Below are 21,817 nucleotides of genomic sequence, written 5' to 3' on the forward strand. Positions count from 1 at the left end.
ATGAACACAACAAATTTTAAGCAAATGCTTTACTTATTCACTGTGTTTATGAATATTGTTTTAAAAACATACTTAATTTCAAATAATTCATTTAAATGGAGGATCGGATACACATGAAATAATGGTTGAAATGATAACCAGTGCACTGTAAAGTGTAATACATTTGGTGGGGATTTTTACGAATGCGCATCAGCTTAATAAAATTCACATGCACGTAATACAATAAAAATACGGAAATTTTGTAATATATATTTCAAAGTTATGCAATACAAATCTAAAAATGGTTAGCAGTTCAAATTAAAAAAAATTAAAAGATTTTGCTTTCATAAAAATTACATTTATATAGAAAATCTATAATGTTTAATTACAAAATCTATTATCTATAAATTTCTTAATTTTATTCTGATAGAAATTGAATATTAATGCTAATAAAATTAAAATTAAGCTAAATAAAATATAATACTGTTACATTATGCAATATCAGAGAGGAGATTTCCTCTCAGCTAATGTACAATAATGGTTAAGTTTAGTATTGTAATTTTATCATGTATATCTTTCAATTCTTATTAACATTCAAGTCGTTTAAAAATCAATTTATATAAGCATTAGTATAGAGAATAATAAAAAGTATATATGTAACATTCAAAAATGTTAAAAACTCAACAAATTGAAAACAGAATTTTAATAAATAAATACAAATATAAGTGTAAGTATAAAATAATATAATATAATAAAATAATATAAATATAAGTATGAGTATAAAAGTAATATAAGCAATAATAATATAATAACATATAATAATCATGAAAAATTTCACATATTTATTGAACTGTAACTGTAACTGTTTTATAACTGAACTAATACTATTGGTGAAATTTCTCATCATAAATTACCGGTATTAATAAATTTTCCTATATAACACAATAATAACTTTGATAATAAAATAAATGAAATTTTATAAGCAAGTTTTACAAATTATAAATTGTTTGATTATCTTATTTGTTGCAAAATTCTTAAAGACGAATCTGTGACCTACAGTTTCTAATTTATCAACCCACTAATTACTGTTAATTGATAAATTATCATGTGGAAGGGCCCGGATTAATATACTACTATACCAATTTGTTTCTATTTAATATATTGGTGATATATATTTATAAGAAGGAGATTGAGAACCACTGCTTTATATATTTAAAAATTTGATGATAAAAATCATATAGATTAAGATTTAAGATTATGTGATTGAGGATATTACACATAATAAATAATATTAATTTATGATGAAAGATATATTTAATACAAATTTGCAAAAGATGATAAAAGTATATATTCATTGCTTTATATATACTTTGTTCACACATAAGTCTAGCTTAAAATGATGAAGTATACAAAATAAGTTAAGAAATACGAATATTGTTTCTCCCAATTACTGTTATTAATCCATTACTTTGCAGCTCTCTTAAAGCATCATCAAACATATCTCGTGTAACAAGCTAAAAATTATAACAACTTTCAAAAGTTTTCTGAGATACTGATGTTTACATATTATAACAATTATACTTATATGTACAGTACTTTTACTAACCAATTCAGAAGATTGTTTTATTTCAGCAAAAAGTTTTTGTTGATTAAGTATATGAATTTTATCCTTGCTTTCAATTAGTTTTTGAATTGCGTCACATAGTTCTTTCCTCCTTTTCCTAGTTCCTGTAGATATACCTGTAGTTAAGATAGTTATGTCTATTTTTCCGCTTAATGGATCAATTGCTGATTGTTTTATAGCTTCTCTGTGCAACCTATTGATAATGAATTAAATATCCAGATTTACTTAAAAGGTTTCTATTGATATTATTATATACTTATCAATTAATATAACCTCCAAGCTTCTTCAACATCTTGCAACTCTACAACGGAACTCAATCGCACTTTAGCATGTGCTTCAGATAAACGTATCAAAGACTCTAATTGTCTAGGATATGCCGTTATCTGTCCATATCCTCTTCCAACTCTTCTCATATCAACATAAGCTTGTATCAGTCTTTGTTGGCTTTCTTCATTGAGGACAGGATGAACGTGTTCTTTTGCAAAAACTATATAATCACGAACAATACTTCTATTTATCAGTTCATCTTCATCTTCGTCTATTGTCTTATAGTATAAAGATACCATATGAGTTGCAAGTCTACCATCATATGCTTCATCTTGTGGATCTAATATTAAAAAGATCAAATCAAATCGTGAAAGCAGTGTATGTGGTAATTGCACATTTTCAACCACCTGAAAATATATATTCTGATATAATGCACTCTATAACCACAATAAAATTCGTATACTGGTTAAACCTTGTAACGTTATTGTCTTAAGTTGTTATGTTGTTGGTGAAACAATTGAAATCTCTTTATTACAAACAAAATCCAGATTATCTCATTGCTCTCGTGATTACAGAAATAAAAACATAACATCATTAAAGAAAGTATATATAGAAAGATCGTGAAAGACTATAGGTTCGTTAATAACAGGAATAATTTAAGGTATTTACATTACAAGATTTTATCTCATATAAAATTGATGAAAAACGTACAGTTTTATTCTTATTCCATTGAGATTCACATGGATTAGCAGCTGCAAGTATACTAGTTCTAGCATTTAATTGACAAATAATTCCAGCTTTAGCAATGCTCAAAGTTTGTTGTTCCATTACTTCATGTAGTACTGATCTTGCACTTTCATTCATTTTATCGAATTCATCAATACAACATATCCCATTATCTGCAAGTCCCAAAGCTCCTGTTTGTAATATTAATTGTCCAGTTTCTGGATCTTTTGTTATATAAGCTGTTAACCCAACTGCACTGGAACCTAAAACATACATTAGTACACATAAATATATAAATATATCGAATTCTATTAAACTGTTTACTCTTGTTTTACTTTACCTTTGCCACTAGTATATTGAGATCGTGGTACCAAATTGTATATATATTGTAATAATTGTGATTTACTTGTACCAGGATCACCACAGAGTAATATATTAATATCTGGTCGAAAATGCTTGCCATATATAGTAAAAGTCTTCCTAGTTCCTCCAAACAATTGTAATATAATTCCCTTTTTTACATCATTATTTGCATATATACTAGGAGCAATATGTCTTGCTAATCGTTCGTAGATATCACCCTTTTGCGACAACGATTTCAAAATTTCTATTCTTTCCGGTGTAAAATTATGTTCTTTTCCATCTTCTTGATCATATAACCTATGAATAACTTAAAATAAACAACTGATAAAAACAAATTTTAGAATTTGTTTATTTCCTTACCGTTTAGAGTTGTGCTTTCTAAAATGAACTATATCAATATAAGTCTTATAAATGGCTTGCAAATTGTGATCAAAATTAGGTTTATGTGTTGCTGCTCTATAAATTCCAGTAACAGAGACCCTATCTCCAGGCATCACTGCATCTACTAAGTTATTATGCGCAAATAAAACAATAGTATGTGGCGTCTGTCCTTGTGGCATCTCATCTGGAGCTTCTTGTAATCTAATCATTTGTTTATCAGAGAAATGGCTCAAATTATGTACTAAAGTGAAAGAATATTTATAAGTGCAATGTGCACATACTGTAGGCTCTTTGGTTCTCCCTTTTTCAATTTCTACAATGGTTGTAAAAGCACAAACGCTACATTTAAAATAAGCCTCTCGCATTTGTGGAATTAATCGTGATACTCTAATTACCATTCCTGGTATTGTAATTAATTGATCTACATCAGTAGGGTTTAGTTCTCTCATAGTTTTAACCTTGGTCACATTAAAAGGACGTACTTGAATTTGATGCTCCAGGACAGCTGCTGGAAATTTTTCAAAGAATAATTCATTCGCTGCCATATCTAATGTTGGAATTGCTTCTTGAGGATATGAAACCAATTGTTGATAAAGATGTTCATTAAAGGTTTTTACATGAGCGCAATTGACATTTAAATATGGTTCCTCCAAGGTATGTATCTCTTCTAATTTTTGAAGATACAAAGGTTCTGACAGATTCATATTTTCTGGCAGTTCATCATTTTCTGCATCTGGGTCAATAAATTGTTGAAAAAATGATTTGAATTGTTCTTTACACTGATTTATTACTATGTTTGTCCCCCAAACAACCAAATGAGCTCCTGCCGTATCACTTTCTGATGTACCATTTGGTGCTTCTGCAATCTATTGTCATCGTCATTTTTAATTTATTGTTCTGGTTATTAGCATTATCGCTAAATTAATATCACCAATATCAATATTATTATTTATTTATTTATTATTTGACATTAACATATGATATTAATATTTAATATTTAATATTTAATATTATCAAATATTTTGATAGATAAAATTAATAAAGTATAAACTTTTATTTTCATTTATCTAAACTTAAATTTTATTCCTTCTAAAGTAACTATAATACCTTTTTAAAATATTAAAACTTATTTAGGATTTTCCATAATGGTATAAAGTTTAAAAGTATAATCTGCGTATAATAAATTTATAAAACAGTTTTAAAATTAACCATAAAACAAAATTTGACTAACTATAAAAAAAAATTATGCCATTTCACAAAAATGAAGTATTTTTCAAGTTTCTAAATTAAAGAACAACCGTAACATCAAATATCATTAACTCACTGGTTCTTGTAACGTAAATTGACGCAACCGCCTGTCCGTATTAATGTCAGGTCTATGCCTGATTGGAGTGCCTCGGATTCCACTTCTTGGGGTACGTATTGACCCCAGCGAGCTTGGTGTACCATAATTAATCGGAGAAGATAATTGTAGACCACTTTCTGAACCATTAATTGGCCCAGAGTGGTCTATAAATTGATCACCAGAACCAATAGCACTTTCATGTTCAGAAGAAGCAACAATTGTTGCAGCCCGGTTTCCAGAACCTAAAGTACTTTGTTGTGTACCAGTGGTGCCCCATCTTAACGGAGTTTCCACATTATTATCAGCTCCATTACGGGCAGAATTACCTTATACACAAAGTTTATAGAATAAATACTTATATATCGTAATATAATAATATATGTAACACATACAATAACACTATAAGCGTGAACATAAAATAACCTTTAAAATATACATTATATATACTTACGGGGAGTACCAAAAGCAGAAGGGGATCTAGTATCTTGATTTTGTCTTCTAGGAGTTCTCCCAGGACTATCTGCATCTGATAATCTCATAGGACTCGACATTGTCCTTTGTATATTTCTGATACGTTTCTGAAATGAAGAAAGAACATCAAACACTTGTTTTCCCGCGCTTGAAGCCTCTTATCATTAAAGATGAAATAAACTATAACTGTGGATAGCTAACAATACTTAGGATCTAGTAACAAAAGATAATGCATTAATCCCTAGTCTAGACCCCATAAAAGTGGTTTACGTAGCATCTCAAACCCGTGTTTATGTTAGGCTAGAGATGAGAAGCTAACGTTTTTATTAAATTTAAATTTCAGATGCCATAAGAAAATATCTAGGAAAAACTGCTTTAATAATATTATATCAAGGGACAAGTCTAGTAAAAAAGGAAGCGAAACTTAATGAAAGATTAAGATTAATGAAAGAGTTTTAAACATAGTTCTTTCATACAATTATGATTATCTGCTATGAAACAGTAATAGTTCATTGACCGAAATAAATTTCAATTTTGCTTTAAGCAAATGAAGAACCATTCCGCTCCAGCCATTTCAGGAAATCGCTCCAACCAATCAAAACTAAAGAAAGTTTTGGCGCAGAAAATTTTTCTAGTTTGTTTGCTTGTTCAATAAATTATTTGTTATTTATTATTGTTGAAACCAAGTTTCTAATAATTATTTCCTTTCGTTGATTCGGAAAGAGTAGGAAAAGAATAGTTAGTGTAAGTAGACTACCCGCATACGTACTGCGAATTACTGCCTCTAGCGGTCAAACGTTCGAACTATTATATGTACATTTCTTTCTTCGCTATTTCCTTCGTAACGGAAACTTATGCAAATCTAAGAAACGATGAGAGATGAAATATCCGTTCGTACTGTGAAGCTTAGAATTTTTTGATCATCGGAACCACGGTTTATATGGCCGTGGTTAGAATACGTGTGCAATCGTGAATCGTCCAAAATCGTACAATTGAATCGTGTTTTTATTAGTGTCTTTATAAAAAAAATATACAGTGAACAATTACAGATGCAAGAAAGCGTAGTTCATTTTTGTGGATTGTTAATCCTTGCAGTTTAGGTAGACACGTTGATTCGGTTCCTTAGTTTTAGTGATTAATATTAAGTTTCTTCTTGTTTCTTACAATCGATTGCTATAACTCAAAAAACAGCAGTAACAATGCATAGACACGGTACTTATGATAGATGTAAATTTGTTCATTGTAACAACGGAAGGCACAATGGACACCGTTTGTTTCGATTTCCATCTAAACCAGAAAGACAGAAAAAATGGATAGAAAATACAGGTAGGTTAAAGATATTTATACTTTTATTAAATTATTTGGCTGAACTTTACTTTAGAGTTTACTTTAGAGAGCCAAAAACTTATTGACCTTTCTGCAATCTTATAGCTTTCAATGCGTAGAATCCGAAAATGCAAGTTTCAAGACGAGAAATCCACTGCTTCAAAAGTTATGATTGTTTCAAAAGTAAAAACCGAGCAACACTTTAGGGCACTTTACACGTTATTTTGACGCCATATTGTTCCTTTATACGTGATTCGTCCAATGAGTGGAGTCGTTAATTGTAAATAAATGCACGTGGATTGCGACTATTTTGTGACGGGATTTTGAATCGTGAGTATTGAATTCACTTGAATTAGGTTCGGGCCAATCTACGCTCTCCGGCTACCGTTTACTGTTTACGCTAGTACAAACGAACTTTCTATGAAATTCAGTTCGATGCTCATCTGCGCAGACAGGAGGAAATTGGCGTTAAGGTAATATGTAAAATAAAAATGTTCGGTTTTACATAGTCATACCATACGTTTGGAACCAATGGATTCCTCGCCTTAGAACTTGCATTTTAAGATTCTACACGCTGAAAACTACAAGATTGCAAAAAAATCAATAACCTTTTTAATTCCTAAATTAAGGTTTAACCAATGTGATTTGATGATTCAACAGAGTGCAAATCATTTGTAATTTGACAACTCCAATGTTTTTGTTCGGCAGCGTATACGTCAGCATTGGTTGCCGTTCTCTCATCTTTCGTTTATAAACGAAGATCGGGCGAGCTTAAAGTCGTGCACAATGTGCATATACGAGACTGTAAGAAATGTGTTATAACATAATTCAAGTAAAAGTGAATATTATCAATACATTTGGGTTGAGTTAGCTTTCTCAAAACCTTAATTAGTTTTTTCAGCAACTATAGGTTCAGATGATAACCTGACAACATAATTCGTCATTATCGTACGGGAGGGCCGTCCCACAGCGGCCGGACTTGAAAAAACTAACCCAAACTCAACACATTAATGATATTCACTTTTGATGAAACTGTGGAACAGTTACGTCCTTTCCGCTTTTGATGATTTTTGAATATGGGTCGGGGGAATGATTCCGAACAACTTTTTCCTGCACATGTAACTGTTGGTCGACCGTTGTTTTCCAGATATTTGCAAAAAACTTTCAGTGCCACTACAGTGAATTCCGCTTATAGCTGTGCGTCTGTGACAACGTATGCAGTAGTATTGGTTGCTGATAGTCTTGCGGTGAACGAGTATAATGACCCGATCGAAACTAAGCCCTTATCTTTTGTTTATGGTAGAAATGTATATATAAACGAGGGTTTAGCGAGCTTAAATCCCGTACACAACTGCATATGTGCGGCTACAACAAATGTTTGTTACATATAACTCATAATTCAATTGAAAGTGAATATCATTAATGTATTGAGCTTAGGTTTGGGTCAGAATCTTCAATCCGGACGCCTTGCGATTATCGGCAACACGCGCTTGAGATAATAACAAATTAATTATAAAAATAATAGGCGAATGAATAATTGATATTATTTTACGAAATAGGATAATCATTTTTACATGTATTCTACACAAGCGCTGTTCGCGGCAGTCGGATTGAGAAATCTGACCCAAACTTAAACCCAATATGTATAAATCTTGTAACTAGGAATGTTTCCTTCTTCTTTCTCAAACCCTTCAGATATTCTGACAATTTGTCTGTACCAGTCTTCTATATTCTTTATCGTATCTGGATAGTCTTATCCTCTCCAATCTTTCCCATTCTCTCTCTCTCTCTCTCCCTCTGCAGTAACCATTATCCTTATATACCCCCTTTCCACTTTGTTTAAATAATAATTTTACACGGCATTAAGACGTTACTCGCTGTTTAATCATAAATATAAATAATAATAATTTGTTCTAAGGACTCAGAGGAATTTTAGTTGAAGATTTAAGTCAGAGTTTTAGTTTCCGTGTTCTAAAATTAAGTTAACAATTTATTGCGAATAAAAGTTGCTTAAAGGATGGTCATATTGCGTGCAATGCCGCAGTAGAAAAAACTGTCGCGCTTTGCTATTTAACTGTCATATATATCAAATTATATGACTGTCTATTATATTAAGATGTTTGTAAAATAAATTTATAGCTTCTCGCGAAAATTATGCATTCAGAATTCAACACTACTAAAATTCACGCAGGAAATAGTTGGCTTCGATTCTTGTCGACCTCCACGATCAGGACTGCAGGACTTTGCGATCTTCATTTCCGAGAGGAAGATTTTTGCGACGGAACGAAAAAGCGTTTGCTTCGGAATCGTGATCCAATCCATTGGAAGGAAATATCGACGTCCCATGGGCAGACACAGGCGATTGTTGAACCGCAAGAATCAGGGGATTCCACAGAAGTAGCAGTAGAAGAACAGAACAGAAGAACAGAAGAAGTGCAGAAGCTTCAAGAACAAGTACCAAGTCCAAGAGAAATCTGTGATAAAAATCTTCAAGAAAATGTTAACTGTGATAAAAATCTTCAAGAAAGTATTAACTGTGATAAGAATCTTCAAGAAAATGTTTACTGTAGTAACCTCGACGATTTTAGTATTAGAAAACAGTCAAACCCTAATTTATGTCCTTCGGGGAAAGAATTGTTCCTTAACACTGCTTCGGATGATACCGATTTGTCATTTTTAAATTACGAATTAGATGCACAAGCACCTACACCTTGCGAAAATTTGACAGTTGTTTCGCTTGTATCAAAAAAAGATTTTCGATGCTCCAAAGAATGTAAAATATTGGTTGATTCCTTAACAAAAAAAATAAATCTTTTACAGATAAAGGTAAAGCGATTGGAAAAGAGAGCAAAATGTGTACAAAGTAAATATTCGTATGTACGCAAGCAATTAGAAAAGCAACTAAGCCAAAAAATTCGCAATATTGATGATTTTTTAGTAACGAATAAACTAGCTAAGAATGTAGGTCCGACGGCGAAGACTATAATTAAGCTACAGTTGCGTACAAAAAAGACTCAATATACAGACGACGAGAAAGAGTTAGCGAAACAAATTTATTTTCAGTCTCCAACTAACTATACTAAATTGCGAAATGTGGGTTTGATTTTACCTTCGGAATCCATAGTTCGAACATGGTTCTCTAAGTATGACGGTTCCGAGAATGAATGAAATGATCTTTTGAAAAATTTCTGTTTATGTAATTGAGAAGTTTGATAAAAAAAAAAAAAAAAAGGGCATGAATGCCAAAATCCCATTTTAAGAAAATTGATTTTAAAGTTTTCATTATGGTATTACTTAGTGAAAAGTAATTGAATCCAAATTTTTAAAGGTGTATTAATATATTCTTAAAACGTTCTGGAAGCAGAAATAATAATTAAAAGATGATATGCGTTTTTATTAATAAGCTTTAAAAAATTGATTTATGTGTCCTTTTTCCATAAATAGAGTAAAATTATTTTTTCGTTTATTTATTTAAGTATAATTTTATTTACTTATTCAGTTACAAATATTTTTTATACAGAAAACTTACATAAAAAATACAAGCTTAAGATCAAAATTAAACAAGAAATTAAATTTCTTAAGTAAATATCTTTATACAGGTTGCATGCGTAACTGTAGTTTACGCTTTTATTTTCTGACGTCACCTTATCTAGCTCCAATAAGTTATATAGAGGTATATTCATCATCTTTTCTTTAAAAATTGTTACACTTCCTCCTCGTTAGTTGACATGAATTTATCTTTATCAGGTTCGCTCGGTACGATCTTCGCTACTTGAAGAACGTTCTCAATCCGTATTCTGCTGTTCTCATCCGGATATTAGCATAGACTTCTTGCGTCCTCTCCGCGGTCAATTCTCGTAGAGCTGGTTCAATCGTTAAAAGTTCTAAATAATTTATGCGCTTCTTTTATAGGGATTTATTTCAGAAACCATAGGCTTTTTTTGTCTCCGTTTAATGCATCTTAACCGAATGTACATAGATGCATCAGTGTATATTGTTACGTTAAATTTTCCCGAATCGATCTTTTTAATTGAGCTTTTTGCCTTATTCGGGATGGCAAATCCGTTTTCTTTCTTCCGTGCTGTATCATATATATAAACCTTATATAAACAGCCGAATCATTGGTCAATTTCTTTACGTCACCTACTTTGATTTTAGATTATTTGACAAGCAAGGCTATAAGGGTTGTGGTACGAGGAGGTAAGTCAAGCTCGAGAAGAATTCGTCGGGAGACGATGAAAACAGGAGAAATTCTTTATCACCAATCTGAAGACTATTCGCCTCATCGTTCCTAAATTTCAACATCGCATTCCGACTTTCTAAAAACGGCATTTCTAAGATTCCTGTCTCAGCAATGGAAAATTCATTATTAACAATTTGAAAGTTTACATCGACATAATGAACTTTTTAACGATGATTTCGTCACAAGTAAGTATGATTCTTGAATCAATGCCTGTGAGATTGTAGTCGATATTAGTATTTACCGTTTTGCTTCGTTATATTAAGTTTCGAGCCAGCGTCAATAAGGAAATTGGCAAACCTTTCTTGGAAACAATGATGAAACAAGTTAATCATTTGCAAAGGATCGACCAATTCTGGCTTTACATTACTCGGGATTGAATCCTTCGTTAATTTTAATGCGAGGTAAAATTTAAAAAAGAGGTATTCAATGACTTTACAGCATTCTGTCGAGGAACCATCTTTGAATGAGGCTACTGACTGTCGAATTTAGGCAATTTAACAACAGGAGAGTCCATTTGCGTTGTCACGAAGATTGATTTTTGAGGCTGCGATACGTCAGTAGAAAATTCGGGATTAGCAGCAACAACCATGGTTGGATAAGGTAATTGGTTCTTCATTTCGGGTAGATCAACGATGAAGCTACTTGCTTATGTTGACAAAAAACTAAATTCTGAAAATTGTGATATGTCACCGTGAGATTCGACTCGCATGGTTTCAAAAACTATATCTTCGACATCAAAAAATGAAATATTAAATCTTGAACTACGACTATTTTTACATTTCTTAAAACTTATCGTATATCGTATATAAACTTACCGTATTTGCTCATACAACCTAACAAATTTGATTACAAAATAACTATGTTTCATAGAATACACGATAGACAGGAGAGAGTGTACAGATTACAATCTAATCAGGTGGTACTTATTTTATACGCAAGCTACTTTAGAGTCCAGTTGAGTCCAATTTTCCAGATGTTGATCTCATTCAGCGCTTGGATACCAGGTCGCGGGTCGCAGATCGTAATAGTCCGCCAATAATTGTCAAGAAATCCAATCGTTCAATGTCTCGATGACTGACCAGGGAATGGATCAGGGTACTCGGGTGTATGTCATGTGGTAGCCAGGAAATGTAATATGAATATGAATATTTACATTCGCTCTAGGGGAAACCGTGCGGAAATTCAAGAGGAAGAGATTGCATCTTCGCAAGAAGCCTCTCACCAGCCGGCAATAGGGGAAAGCTTCCTCTCGCCATCGATCCTCAAGTGTTTCGCCGTCTTTTCGAGATTCCACGGATATTTTGCGTATCCCATTACTGTCAGCGAAACTGTTACTGTTGCGGCCTAGTTTGTTAGAAAGTCGATATTTTGGAGCGAGTTCGGATGCCCGTGGAACGCTGATCCGTTTTGCTCGTGATGGCTTCGATAATAACTCCAAATGTAATATAAAATCAATCAACTTACATTTGAATTATTTAAATATTTTAAAACAACAACTTGAACAACAACTTAAATTTTACAAGAACGAAAATGAAGAGTGTCTGTAGCAAACATTGTAAGTGCCAGAAAACAATTTTTCGGGAGGAAAAGAAAACTTATTCTTTAATGTAATTCAAATTCACGAAAAAGAAAGGTGTGTCTGTAGAGAAGTCTGTATGTGTCACCTCTTAATTGTAAATAAAACTCAATGTTTCATTTATTTAAATAAATGGCATAGACAAAAACCAAGAAACGATTAACCACCGTTTATTGGGGCTTATATTTTTCTCTATAGAGGCGACTATGTGACGCGACAATGCCCTTTCATATGACAACAGATATAAATATCGAATTGGCTAGTGACATAAGCACAGAGATATAAAGATAGAGTACGCGAATCACATATTACCGCGTAATTGGATGCAATTTTATACTAGTATTTTTAATTGCATACTAGTATTAAGGAGATCCTAATTTGAAGTTACAAAAATAGCCATTTAATTATGATAATTGTAAAAAATCCAACTTTAGGCACGTTTCAAATTCTAAGAAAAACGGCTGGCAATATTTTCTTGTTGCTTATTATGTGCTATGTTGGTAATTACTTTAAAAAATATCAACTATTGAGATATAGCATAACATCCCTGGTCTCTTTTGCAGTTTTGACATACGCCCACGCATTGTTGTTCTAACGCAAAGCAACCAAACGACCGTTTTCGTTAATTAATTTCAAATTAAATAATTTTTCGGTTTCGAATCTTTACTAACTTCTAGAAAGTTAGTACACGCTGACTAAGTTGTTTTCTGCAGATCTTTAAACTGCATCGTTTATCGCTGGCTGACTTGTTGTAAATTATGCTTAATTGCAGCAGACGAGTAGTCATTCAACCAGATCCAACACTTCATTCTCGAGTGCGCTCACAAGGTACTTGAGATACTCTCAAGTAGTTACATACTTTATATATTTATAAACACTATCTAAACTGAACTCACGTAAAAAGATACTATATTAAATTTTCAATTCAGTTACTCATATGTATAACTTTTGCGCTTATAATCAAATAGATGACACTCTGTATAATCCTGTATAACCCCATTGCGTGACTTACCTTATTTTAAATAAATTAGTTAAAATCAAAGTTGATTAAGATTCAAAGAATTTGTAATGTCATGTGTTATTATTGATGGCTCTTGATAGGGTGAATCTATGGTGATGTAAATAGAAATTCTACAGCAACATACAAATTCTACAACATTCTACAACAAAGGAATTTTGATAACAGATTTTATCATGATTTTATCGACTAAATGTTATAATTATTAGTCATCATTGATAACTAGTTGTAATCACTCGTTTGTTTGCACGCTTACTTTTGTTGCCATGAAAAGAAACATTTCTAAAGTATAAAATGCCAGGCTCTTTGATATTGTGATGAACACTAATTAGATATATTTTTACTAACGTTAGCTATTAACAACTAACTCAACTGGATATAAAGTAAATAGATAAATAAAATAAATTTGTCAGTTAATAGTGAGGATATATTATTATGTATCAGACAACAAACATTAGAGACATTAGACTTCTCGTTGAGCTTGAAGTGTCTAGGCTTTTTCCAACTGATAACGTAAAACGCTTTCTGTTTTCCAATTCATTATTCAATTAAAATGCTTCAGAGTTTATTAGATAATGTATAGGCGCCAACGCCCTGGCCGCGCTGAGTACACTCGTTCCCGTCAGATCACGAAAGTTAAGCAGCGCCGGGCACGGATAGTATTTGGATGGCTCAGCGCCTCGGGGCCGCCAAGCAGTCCGGTAGGGGAACCGGGCTGCCTGGCACGGCGGCTCCAGCGACGAGGCGCGGTGTGACAATGGTCACACACCGGCCCCATCAGCGGTGGTATTAGGCGCGCGGGGGAGAGGCCCCGCTGCGACGCTCACACCGATTCCCGGGCCTCTCTCGATCGCAGCCGGGATGATTATCGTGGAGGTTTTAGTCGCTGGAGGTTGGAGTCCAACACTACCACGCCGCTTTCTCCAGAAACGGCCTGGCGTCCGGTGCGGATTTCCTCCACGTAAAATATAAAAAAAAAAAAAAGATAATGTATAGGCAACTTGCTCTATTTAGGAGATTCGTAATTTCTTGATGAAATTTTCCTTCTTGATGTAATTTCACTATCAATTAACGCTCACACTTACAGGTTTCTGATCTCTTTGTAGCCATGTTTAAGAATTATTATTCATCATACTATTCATTATGAAATACGCGTTCGAATATTTCTGTAACTTGCGTAAGCGATATGTAGATTGCTCTTGATGTGCTATCAATCCTGCAGACGTAGTCGGATCTTTTTCTAATTTTATTCATACATTCTCAAGATTTGTACCTTCTGTTTGAGGCCTGCAAATTTCATTTCTTAACAATTTGGAGACATTCGAATGTACTTTGTATATATACATTTGTACATATACAGTTGTAAAAAGAAATTTATAACAGCTTGTCATATTTTTTGTTTGCCTTATCAACAAAAGCTTATCTCAGAGAAGTAATGTATACACGACCATAACTAGATTTGGATAATTACTAACGCTATTATGTATTTTGAAGCATCATGCGAATTTACATATAGATACATACAAATTATTGTTATGCTACCGTAATGGATTGAACTTCTCATTCACAGGTTTACACCGAGTTTACAACTTTTTTTTATATCATCTGATAATTTTTGCTGAATAGCACAAATTTTCGATGCGCATAACTTTTAAAACAGCGATTCTCCTTGCCTTAAGTCTGCTATGTTTGAATTTTACACATCTAAAATATATAAGATAAAAATAGGTTACAAAACCGGTCTTTCTCAAAATAAAATTTGTGCAAAAACTGTATTTATACAATGCAAATTAAAGTGTATTCAGTGTACAGAAGTCATATATATATATACATATATATAACTTTTAAGCTTAACATATTGGACCACAGTCTGTTGTATACTTGAATTTATTTCAAAATTTATATTCAAATAAAGTAATCTTAAATCGTTTGCAAAATGTTTATATTTTAATTGTTTATTATAAATTGTTTTATAGGTGTATACATATTTATTTTGTTACAATATTTTATTCTACAGCTTTTTAATACTTTCTTTTGTTGTGCTTTTATATAAACTAATAACTTGCAATTTGAAATAATATTAAACCCACCATCAGTGGACCATTGTAGACAAACAGTTTTTAAATAATAACATTATTTAGGAGCCATTCAATTCTTTTTGGATTTCTTCTAAAGACTTTCCTTTTGTTTCAGGAACTAATAAATACACAAAGGAAGTTCCAATAACACAAATTACGGTAAATAACCAAAATGTTTCACCAGTACCAATTGCCATGGAAACATTAATAAAAAATTTAGTTACAATGAAAACTAATACCGAATTTAAAAGGCAAGCACTACTTACAGCTACACCCTTAATTTCTGGTGCAAAAATTTCACCCATCATTAACCATGGAACTGGACCAAAGCCCATATTAAACATAATAATAAAAATGCATAGAGACGTTAGAGGTAACCATGTAATTGAAGTTCCCTGATTTTCAAGAAGGTAGAAAAAAACTCCAAGGGCGCAAGTTGTTAAAGCCAAAAATATTATAGATGTTAATAGTAATATTTTTCTGCCTATACGGTCTACAATTAATGTGCTCACAAAGACAGCTAATACTTGTATTGCACCTATTACAATAGTTGAATAATGAGGGTCTAAATCACTGCCAGCTTTTTCAAAAATGCTATTAGTATAAAATATAACAACATTTACACCACATAATTGTTGAAAAAACATAAGACCATAAGCAATTATAAAGCCTTTTAAAGCTGCTCTAGATTTGATTATAGTCCAAAAAGAGGTTGTATTTTGATTGCATTCTTCCAATGCATGTTTTTGATTTTGTAACTCATTTTCGATATTGTACTGAATACCGCGCAATCTAGTTAAACTTTTCTTAGCAGAGTCTTCATCACCTTTTTTTAAATAGTAGACTGGTGATTCTGGCATAAACATAAAAACTCCAAAAAATATAAGTGGTATAATACCAGATATAATTGACAGTACACGCATATCAACAAAAGTTCCCAAAACATACGATAAAAGAATGCCTGTAGTGAGAAGCAATTGAAAGTAAGATCCAACAGCTCCACGAATTTCATTCTCAACTATCTCTGCTGTGTATATTGGTGCTACCGCAGAAAAAGCTGGACCACTGAGACCAGTGATGAATCTACCAGCATAAAACATGATTAGATTGTTGGCAAAAATTAGAAGTAACCAGCCTAAGGTAAAAGGTATCACCATCAAAAGCATTGAAAATTTTCTTCCTATTATGTCAGCAAGAATTCCAATAGGAATACATATTACTACTGAACCTATTGCAGTTATTGAGCTAATCCATGAAAATTCTTCTGGAGAAATAGGTACACCATATAAAGATTGTAAGTCTCTTCCATTATCACCAGCAGAGGAAGTCCATGCTAATGTCATTCCAGCTGCTAAGGCTCCAAGATTTGCTGCCAAACTTGCAACATATTGAAGCAATCTCTTAGCTGGCACACTTTGATCATCATTGGACACCAAGGTTTGTTGTGAAATTCCAATATTAATCTCTTTCATTTTTTTCTTTTTTTTTTAATTCACTAAATATGCAAAAGAATTAACTTGATTACTATGATTATTCATAATCATATAAATCAATGCTTTTTTTCTGTTTCTCAGAAATACAGTTTTTAATTTACTTATTTATTTTAATTTATATAATTCTGAAAAATTTTTTAGTCTTGAACATACTTCTTCATATTTTTTATTTCACGTTAAAAGTATTGACAATAAATTTTATTGCTTCCATTATAAAAATAGAAATGAGTAGGTTTTTTACGATATTACTTATCGCATAAAATAAAATTTACAAAATCGATTTAACGTTTTAAATAGCAAAAAAAAAAAAAAAACCGGTTTAATTATTTTGTGTATATTTTATAAATGAAAGTTTCTTACCATCTAGCTTCAGATTCCCTATTGTTTTCAATCGTAATATTTTTTGCATAAAATTCTCTACTTCTTTTATTTAACAATATAATTGTATATTTAGCTTATTGTCTACAACTTGCATATAGCTTGATATAAAACGTTTTCTTAAAATAGTTACTAGAACTTTGTCCCATTGCATGAAGTATTTATTGAATGATAACATAATAATCATGCGCTTATCTTATCTTACACAGTCAGTCATTCTCTTATATAATTTGCAGAGTTACTAATACTTTTTTAATTCTGTTTTTTAACATTGGAAAGTCATGGTCAGTCCTTTCTAATGTACATTTTAGATATTCTCTGCAATAGTGTTCTTTTTGCAAATTTTCTTCTATTATATTTTCATTTTTATAAATCATTTTATATATGCCATTTTTAATATCATATAATTGCTTTACTTTTCTTTGTTTAAGGACCAAACTATGTAAATTCTAAAAATTGGAAAATAGAATTGAATAGTTAGTAAATTATGTTATCTAACGTGATACAATTAGAAACATACATGATATTTAAGCAGTTCCAATCGTTCAATTTCGTTTTCCACGGTGTTAACATGTTCTTTTAAATTTCGCAAAAATTCTTGACACTTGACTAATTTATCTTGAATACTTGTTACTTGATTGTTTAATTTCTCTATCATATTAACAGTTTGTTTCTTTATCTGTTAATAATAAAACATATAATTTGCTAATTTAAAACAAAACAATTATCTTAATGCTTACTTTTAAAAGTTGCTTAATTTTTGCTCTTTGATCAGACAAACGTTTGTGCATTACAACCTTCTCATTATGTTTTACTTTTGAATTTCTTTTAAGTCTACCAAACACTTTGTCAACTATAATATCTCTTCTTGTAATACAAAGATTCATATCATGAATTAATTTTTCCTGAATTTTCTTTAAATAGGAAAGTCTCATTTCCATTCTATGAATTTCACTTTTCATTGATGCTATACTTCCAGTATTTTGCTCCTCTTTTACATTTTTAATTGTATCTTGTATCAGTTGTACCTTAATGACATAAATATTATGACAATAAAGAAATAAATGATAAAATAATATAAATTACCAATTACCTTTTTGTTCCATGCTAAACTTTCTTGTAGTACAGAATTTAATTCCTCCTTTAGCATTACTTTCTCAGTGCATACATATTTTAAATCACTTTGTAATTTTATAAGTTCTAATTCCAATTCTTGGAAAGACAAAAGACATTCATTCTTTATTATACAATTTTTATCCTCCAAGCCCTTTTTCAGATCTTTTTGTACCATTAAATTTGAATTTATGCGGGATAACTTTTGATCAAGAGAAATTACAGCCTTATTTACATTTGCTTGTTCTTTTGTAAGCATTTCTAATGCATATTCCAATTTAAAATTCTTTTGCCCCATTATCATAACTTCTTTTTGAAGAAAATTTATTTCTTGCAATTGCAATTCTCTTTGTTGGCTTAATGAAACCACAAAACCTTGTTGACGCAACCAAAATTGTTGTGTCTTTTTAATATTTAGTTGAAATTCTTGAATATTTTTTTCTAAACCGACAATCTTTATATCTAATGGACTCAATTCTTCTGCATTAGTACTTGGTAGTATCTGAAATTGTTTGCTTGTAAATATATATGACTTTTTTATTACATTTTTTCTGAATTCAAAAATAAAAAGAGACAATATATAACCTGCTCAAGAAGTTTATTTATTCCTAAAAGCTTTGTTTGCGCTTTTCCCATCATTACTTCATATTTTCTTGTCTCCTTTTGCAATTCATCTATTTGCTTTTCTTTCCCAGTATTTATTTGCGACAGTTCATGCAATTCTGCTTTTTTATTTTCAATAAGATTTTTAAGCTTTTCCAATTGCAGAAGATTGTTTCCATATGTATTCTCTACACGTGCAACTGAAATTTCAGATTGCAATACAGCATTTTTTGTATTTATTAGTAACTCATTTACATATTGAGTCGCCTTATTGCATATAACTTTTTCTTCCAACTTTTTAAATATAGCATCCTCTAGATTATTTCTTTTTTCAAAAATATTTTCAAACCTTTTATTTACTTGCTCTTCTTCATATAAATAATTCTGATATTTCTGAAATGATGTTAGTTAAGAATAAAATCAATTAGAATTATAGCATGTTTTATATTAGCATTTAACAATTACAGCATGTCTAACATACATTAAATATAACATTATAATCGTATTCTGTTTGTTCACTTATTTTTGTAAGATTTAGTAATTCTGATTTACTGTTTGCAATATTTTCATTATATTTTGATATTGCTCTTGATGTAATTTTAATATCGTTTTCTATTCGAAAGGATAAAGATGTCAGATGTTCATTATTCTCCATTTCTTTTTCTGTTTCTTTCCTTATTTTTTGTATTTCTAATAATAATCCATTGTATAATTGATGTGCTTCTCTAAAAAGATAAATATTTCAATGAACTTGAGATGTAATGTTACAACTTTATATCATGTTCTCTTATATAAAAAGTTGGCAATAAATTAATTGTACTTGAATTTGACTAATTACCGACTGAATATGAGTAAAAAATCAACAGGATGTTATTTTAAATGCGAATATATGTAAATAATGTAGACAAAAATTTTCCCGTTTAACTATACTGAGATGCAAACATATTTGGAAACGTTTAGTTAACAATCGATTAGCTACACGCGTATGATAAATTTTTAAATCTACTTTTCTCGGAAACAAAGCGTCTTGTGAAAAAAATGTTATTCTACACTTCCGATTTATTTTCACATGTAGAATGACCTTTTGTCGACTGTTCAGTCCTGTCCAGTCCGGAACTAGTCATGTTCAAGTATACTTCATAAATTTTCAAACTCGATTTTCTCAAGAACTAAGCCTTAAATGAAAAAATGTTATTCCATATCTTTCTTTTATTTTTTAAATAAGAAATCACCACGTGCCCGCTTGTTGTACATAACTTTTGGCCTCACCAGTATGTCAATCAAATATAATTCAAATATATAACCAAATGTAAGATTACCACAGTAAATTTCATATTATATCCCTAATCATCATAGATTCATACGGAGAAGTATTAAATCTACTGCAATACTTACTTTTGTTCAAAATTTAACTGATCATGAATACTATTTCTTTTAGAAATATTAGTTACCACAGACTTCCATATATTATACAGATCTTTATGTTCCATATGTAGAGTTTCTAAATCTGTATTTGCATCAATTATCATTCTATTAGCATCTTGCTTTTCTTTGTCTTTAATTTGTAATTGTTCATCAATGTAGGCTATTTCTGATTCAATTTTCCATATTTCTTCTTTCAATCGATATAATATAAAGTCTCTTTGCTGTTTTCTTTTAATCAATATCTTATTTTTACTAACATCTTGTAATGACACTTGTTTTGATATTATTAAATGGTCGTTCAAATCCTTTTCCCATTTGGACAAGTAAGAATAAAATTCCAATAAATTCTTTAATTTTTGACATAATTTTTCTTTTTTATCTTTCTCTCCTTTTAATTTTGAATAGTTTTCTTTTAAAATATCCTTAGCATTTTCTATACTATTATTCCTTTTTTCTCTTAATAATGTAACTTTTGATAGTGCCTCTATATATTGTTTTAATATTATATGCTGATGTTGAACTTCTTCTTGCTTTTGATAAAGTTGTATAGCTTCTGATTCTAGTTCTTTTTCTGCATGTTTTATTGACGCTTCCTAAAAATATTTATAATTAACCTTATGCCGTTATGTTATAACAAAATATTATAGAATGTAACATTTCAAAATATATTTTATATCCTTGTATTAAAATTATAAAATATATTTTGAAATGTTATAATAAAATCATTGTTAAAGATAATAGCATAAAGTATATAAAATATTTGTTATTTATTATATTTTGTGTAGTCAGTTACTTACAAGATCGAGTATTTCTTCTGAAAGTTTATTATCAACATGCAATAAATGCACATGTAGTGTTCTTTGAAACTTTTTCATCAAATTATCATTTGGATCAAGAATACTTAATGTAGACGTCATGATCAAGCTCAATTTATTGCACCTTGTTATGAATTTTTTAACCACTTTAAAAACTACTTTTTACAAAAATTGTCTTTTCTATCTCTTTTCATATGTTCATTCAATGATATGAACATATATCTAAATTTTTTTTAATTCTTAAAAGTTTCATTTAAATGTTTCATTCTCGTAGCACTGCAAGATTTGTTTACATTTAAATTAAATGCGGTTACCACATTAACAGCCAAGTAGTAACAAAATAATAGAAAGCAGTAGAAAATGAACTTTCTTTTTTTATGATCAATATTTTTTTCTTTCATTACTTGGTCTGTTAAATATGTATATAATGTATGTATAAATATTTTAGCAGATTCTAATAATTTACTATTTATACTAACGATTACTATTATACTAAAAGATATTGTATGACAAAATTTTAATTTATCCCATAACTATATATATTTATGCTATTTAATTAGTAATAGAAATATTTTATTGTATGTCGTTGTTGT

At 30.6% G+C, this 21,817-nt stretch overlaps 4 protein-coding genes and 2 long non-coding RNA genes across 19 annotated transcripts; 2 read left to right on the top strand and 4 right to left on the bottom strand.

Moving 5' to 3' along the window:
• The first annotated feature begins 197 nt into the window (after positions 1-197).
• LOC143303851 (uncharacterized) lies at positions 198-4,101 on the top strand. The gene is made up of 2 exons (XR_013060512.1): positions 198-706; positions 3,841-4,101. It is a non-coding gene; the product is annotated as an uncharacterized LOC143303851 (long non-coding RNA).
• On the bottom strand, positions 1,275-5,338 carry dpa (disc proliferation abnormal). The gene is made up of 8 exons (XM_033349762.2): positions 5,137-5,338; positions 4,665-5,011; positions 3,320-4,206; positions 2,937-3,256; positions 2,582-2,859; positions 1,877-2,277; positions 1,586-1,796; positions 1,275-1,493 (listed from the first exon to the last, which is right to left on the bottom strand). Exons 1-8 carry the CDS (start codon positions 5,234-5,236, stop codon positions 1,398-1,400), a joined length of 2,640 nt encoding a protein of 879 aa, XP_033205653.2. The 5' UTR covers positions 5,237-5,338; the 3' UTR covers positions 1,275-1,397.
• An 805-nt stretch (positions 5,339-6,143) lies between these two features.
• On the bottom strand, positions 6,144-6,898 carry LOC143303910 (uncharacterized). Its single transcript, XR_013060591.1, has 2 exons — positions 6,533-6,898; positions 6,144-6,443 (listed from the first exon to the last, which is right to left on the bottom strand). It is a non-coding gene; the product is annotated as an uncharacterized LOC143303910 (long non-coding RNA).
• On the top strand, positions 6,349-12,457 carry LOC117166095 (uncharacterized). 11 transcript variants are annotated; one of them, XM_076626087.1, is made up of 6 exons: positions 6,349-6,482; positions 8,674-10,155; positions 10,641-10,910; positions 10,989-11,325; positions 11,699-11,820; positions 11,890-12,457. In XM_076626087.1, the coding sequence occupies exons 1-2, from the start codon at positions 6,356-6,358 to the stop codon at positions 9,648-9,650; spliced, it is 1,104 nt and encodes a 367-aa protein (XP_076482202.1). In that variant the 5' UTR covers positions 6,349-6,355; the 3' UTR covers positions 9,651-10,155; positions 10,641-10,910; positions 10,989-11,325; positions 11,699-11,820; positions 11,890-12,457. The 11 variants fall into 11 exon arrangements, with proteins under 11 accessions (XP_076482202.1, XP_076482200.1, XP_076482201.1 ...); XM_076626085.1 differs by having other exon boundaries at positions 10,989-11,126; positions 11,215-11,325; positions 11,596-12,457; XM_076626086.1 differs by having other exon boundaries at positions 10,989-11,126; positions 11,215-11,325; positions 11,699-12,457.
• A 1,267-nt stretch (positions 12,458-13,724) lies between these two features.
• LOC117166094 (facilitated trehalose transporter Tret1) lies at positions 13,725-16,869 on the bottom strand. 3 transcript variants are annotated; one of them, XR_013060590.1, is made up of 4 exons: positions 15,410-16,869; positions 14,844-15,023; positions 14,405-14,606; positions 13,725-14,274 (listed from the first exon to the last, which is right to left on the bottom strand). XR_013060590.1 is itself a non-coding variant. In XM_033349766.2 (1 exon), the coding sequence occupies exon 1, from the start codon at positions 16,867-16,869 to the stop codon at positions 15,457-15,459; it is 1,413 nt and encodes a 470-aa protein (XP_033205657.1). In that variant the 3' UTR covers positions 15,245-15,456. The 3 variants fall into 3 exon arrangements, 1 of the variants encoding a protein (XP_033205657.1); XR_013060589.1 differs by having other exon boundaries at positions 13,725-14,606; XM_033349766.2 differs by lacking the exons at positions 13,725-14,274; positions 14,405-14,606; positions 14,844-15,023 and having other exon boundaries at positions 15,245-16,869.
• A 381-nt stretch (positions 16,870-17,250) lies between these two features.
• Positions 17,251-21,338, bottom strand: l(2)41Ab (lethal (2) 41Ab). 2 transcript variants are annotated; one of them, XM_033349763.2, is made up of 8 exons: positions 21,207-21,338; positions 20,380-21,002; positions 19,466-19,709; positions 18,967-19,377; positions 18,362-18,883; positions 18,009-18,296; positions 17,789-17,947; positions 17,251-17,717 (listed from the first exon to the last, which is right to left on the bottom strand). In XM_033349763.2, exons 1-8 carry the CDS (start codon positions 21,324-21,326, stop codon positions 17,490-17,492), a joined length of 2,595 nt encoding a protein of 864 aa, XP_033205654.1. In that variant the 5' UTR covers positions 21,327-21,338; the 3' UTR covers positions 17,251-17,489. The 2 variants fall into 2 exon arrangements, with proteins under 2 accessions (XP_033205654.1, XP_076482193.1); XM_076626078.1 differs by lacking the exon at positions 17,789-17,947.
• Between the last annotated feature and the right edge of the window lie 479 nt (positions 21,339-21,817).

This window comes from Bombus vancouverensis, chromosome 17, assembly GCF_051014615.1.
Source record: "Bombus vancouverensis nearcticus chromosome 17, iyBomVanc1_principal, whole genome shotgun sequence".
Classification (NCBI taxonomy): domain Eukaryota; kingdom Metazoa; phylum Arthropoda; class Insecta; order Hymenoptera; family Apidae; genus Bombus; species Bombus vancouverensis.

Coding starts and splice junctions, on each gene's coding strand:
- dpa (XM_033349762.2), bottom strand. CDS start 5,236: ATGTCGAGTCCTATGAGATTATCAGATGCAGATAGTCCTGGGAGAACT. Junction 5,012..5,136: donor TTCTGCTTTTGGTACTCCCC/GTAAGTATATAT, acceptor TTTGTGTATAAG/GTAATTCTGCCCGTAATGGA. Junction 2,278..2,581: donor AATGGAATAAGAATAAAACT/GTACGTTTTTCA, acceptor ATATATTTTCAG/GTGGTTGAAAATGTGCAATT.
- LOC117166095 (XM_033349768.2), top strand. CDS start 6,356: ATGCATAGACACGGTACTTATGATAGATGTAAATTTGTTCATTGTAAC. Junction 6,483..8,673: donor AAAATGGATAGAAAATACAG/GTAGGTTAAAGA, acceptor AAATTCACGCAG/GAAATAGTTGGCTTCGATTC.
- LOC117166094 (XM_033349766.2), bottom strand. CDS start 16,869: ATGAAAGAGATTAATATTGGAATTTCACAACAAACCTTGGTGTCCAAT.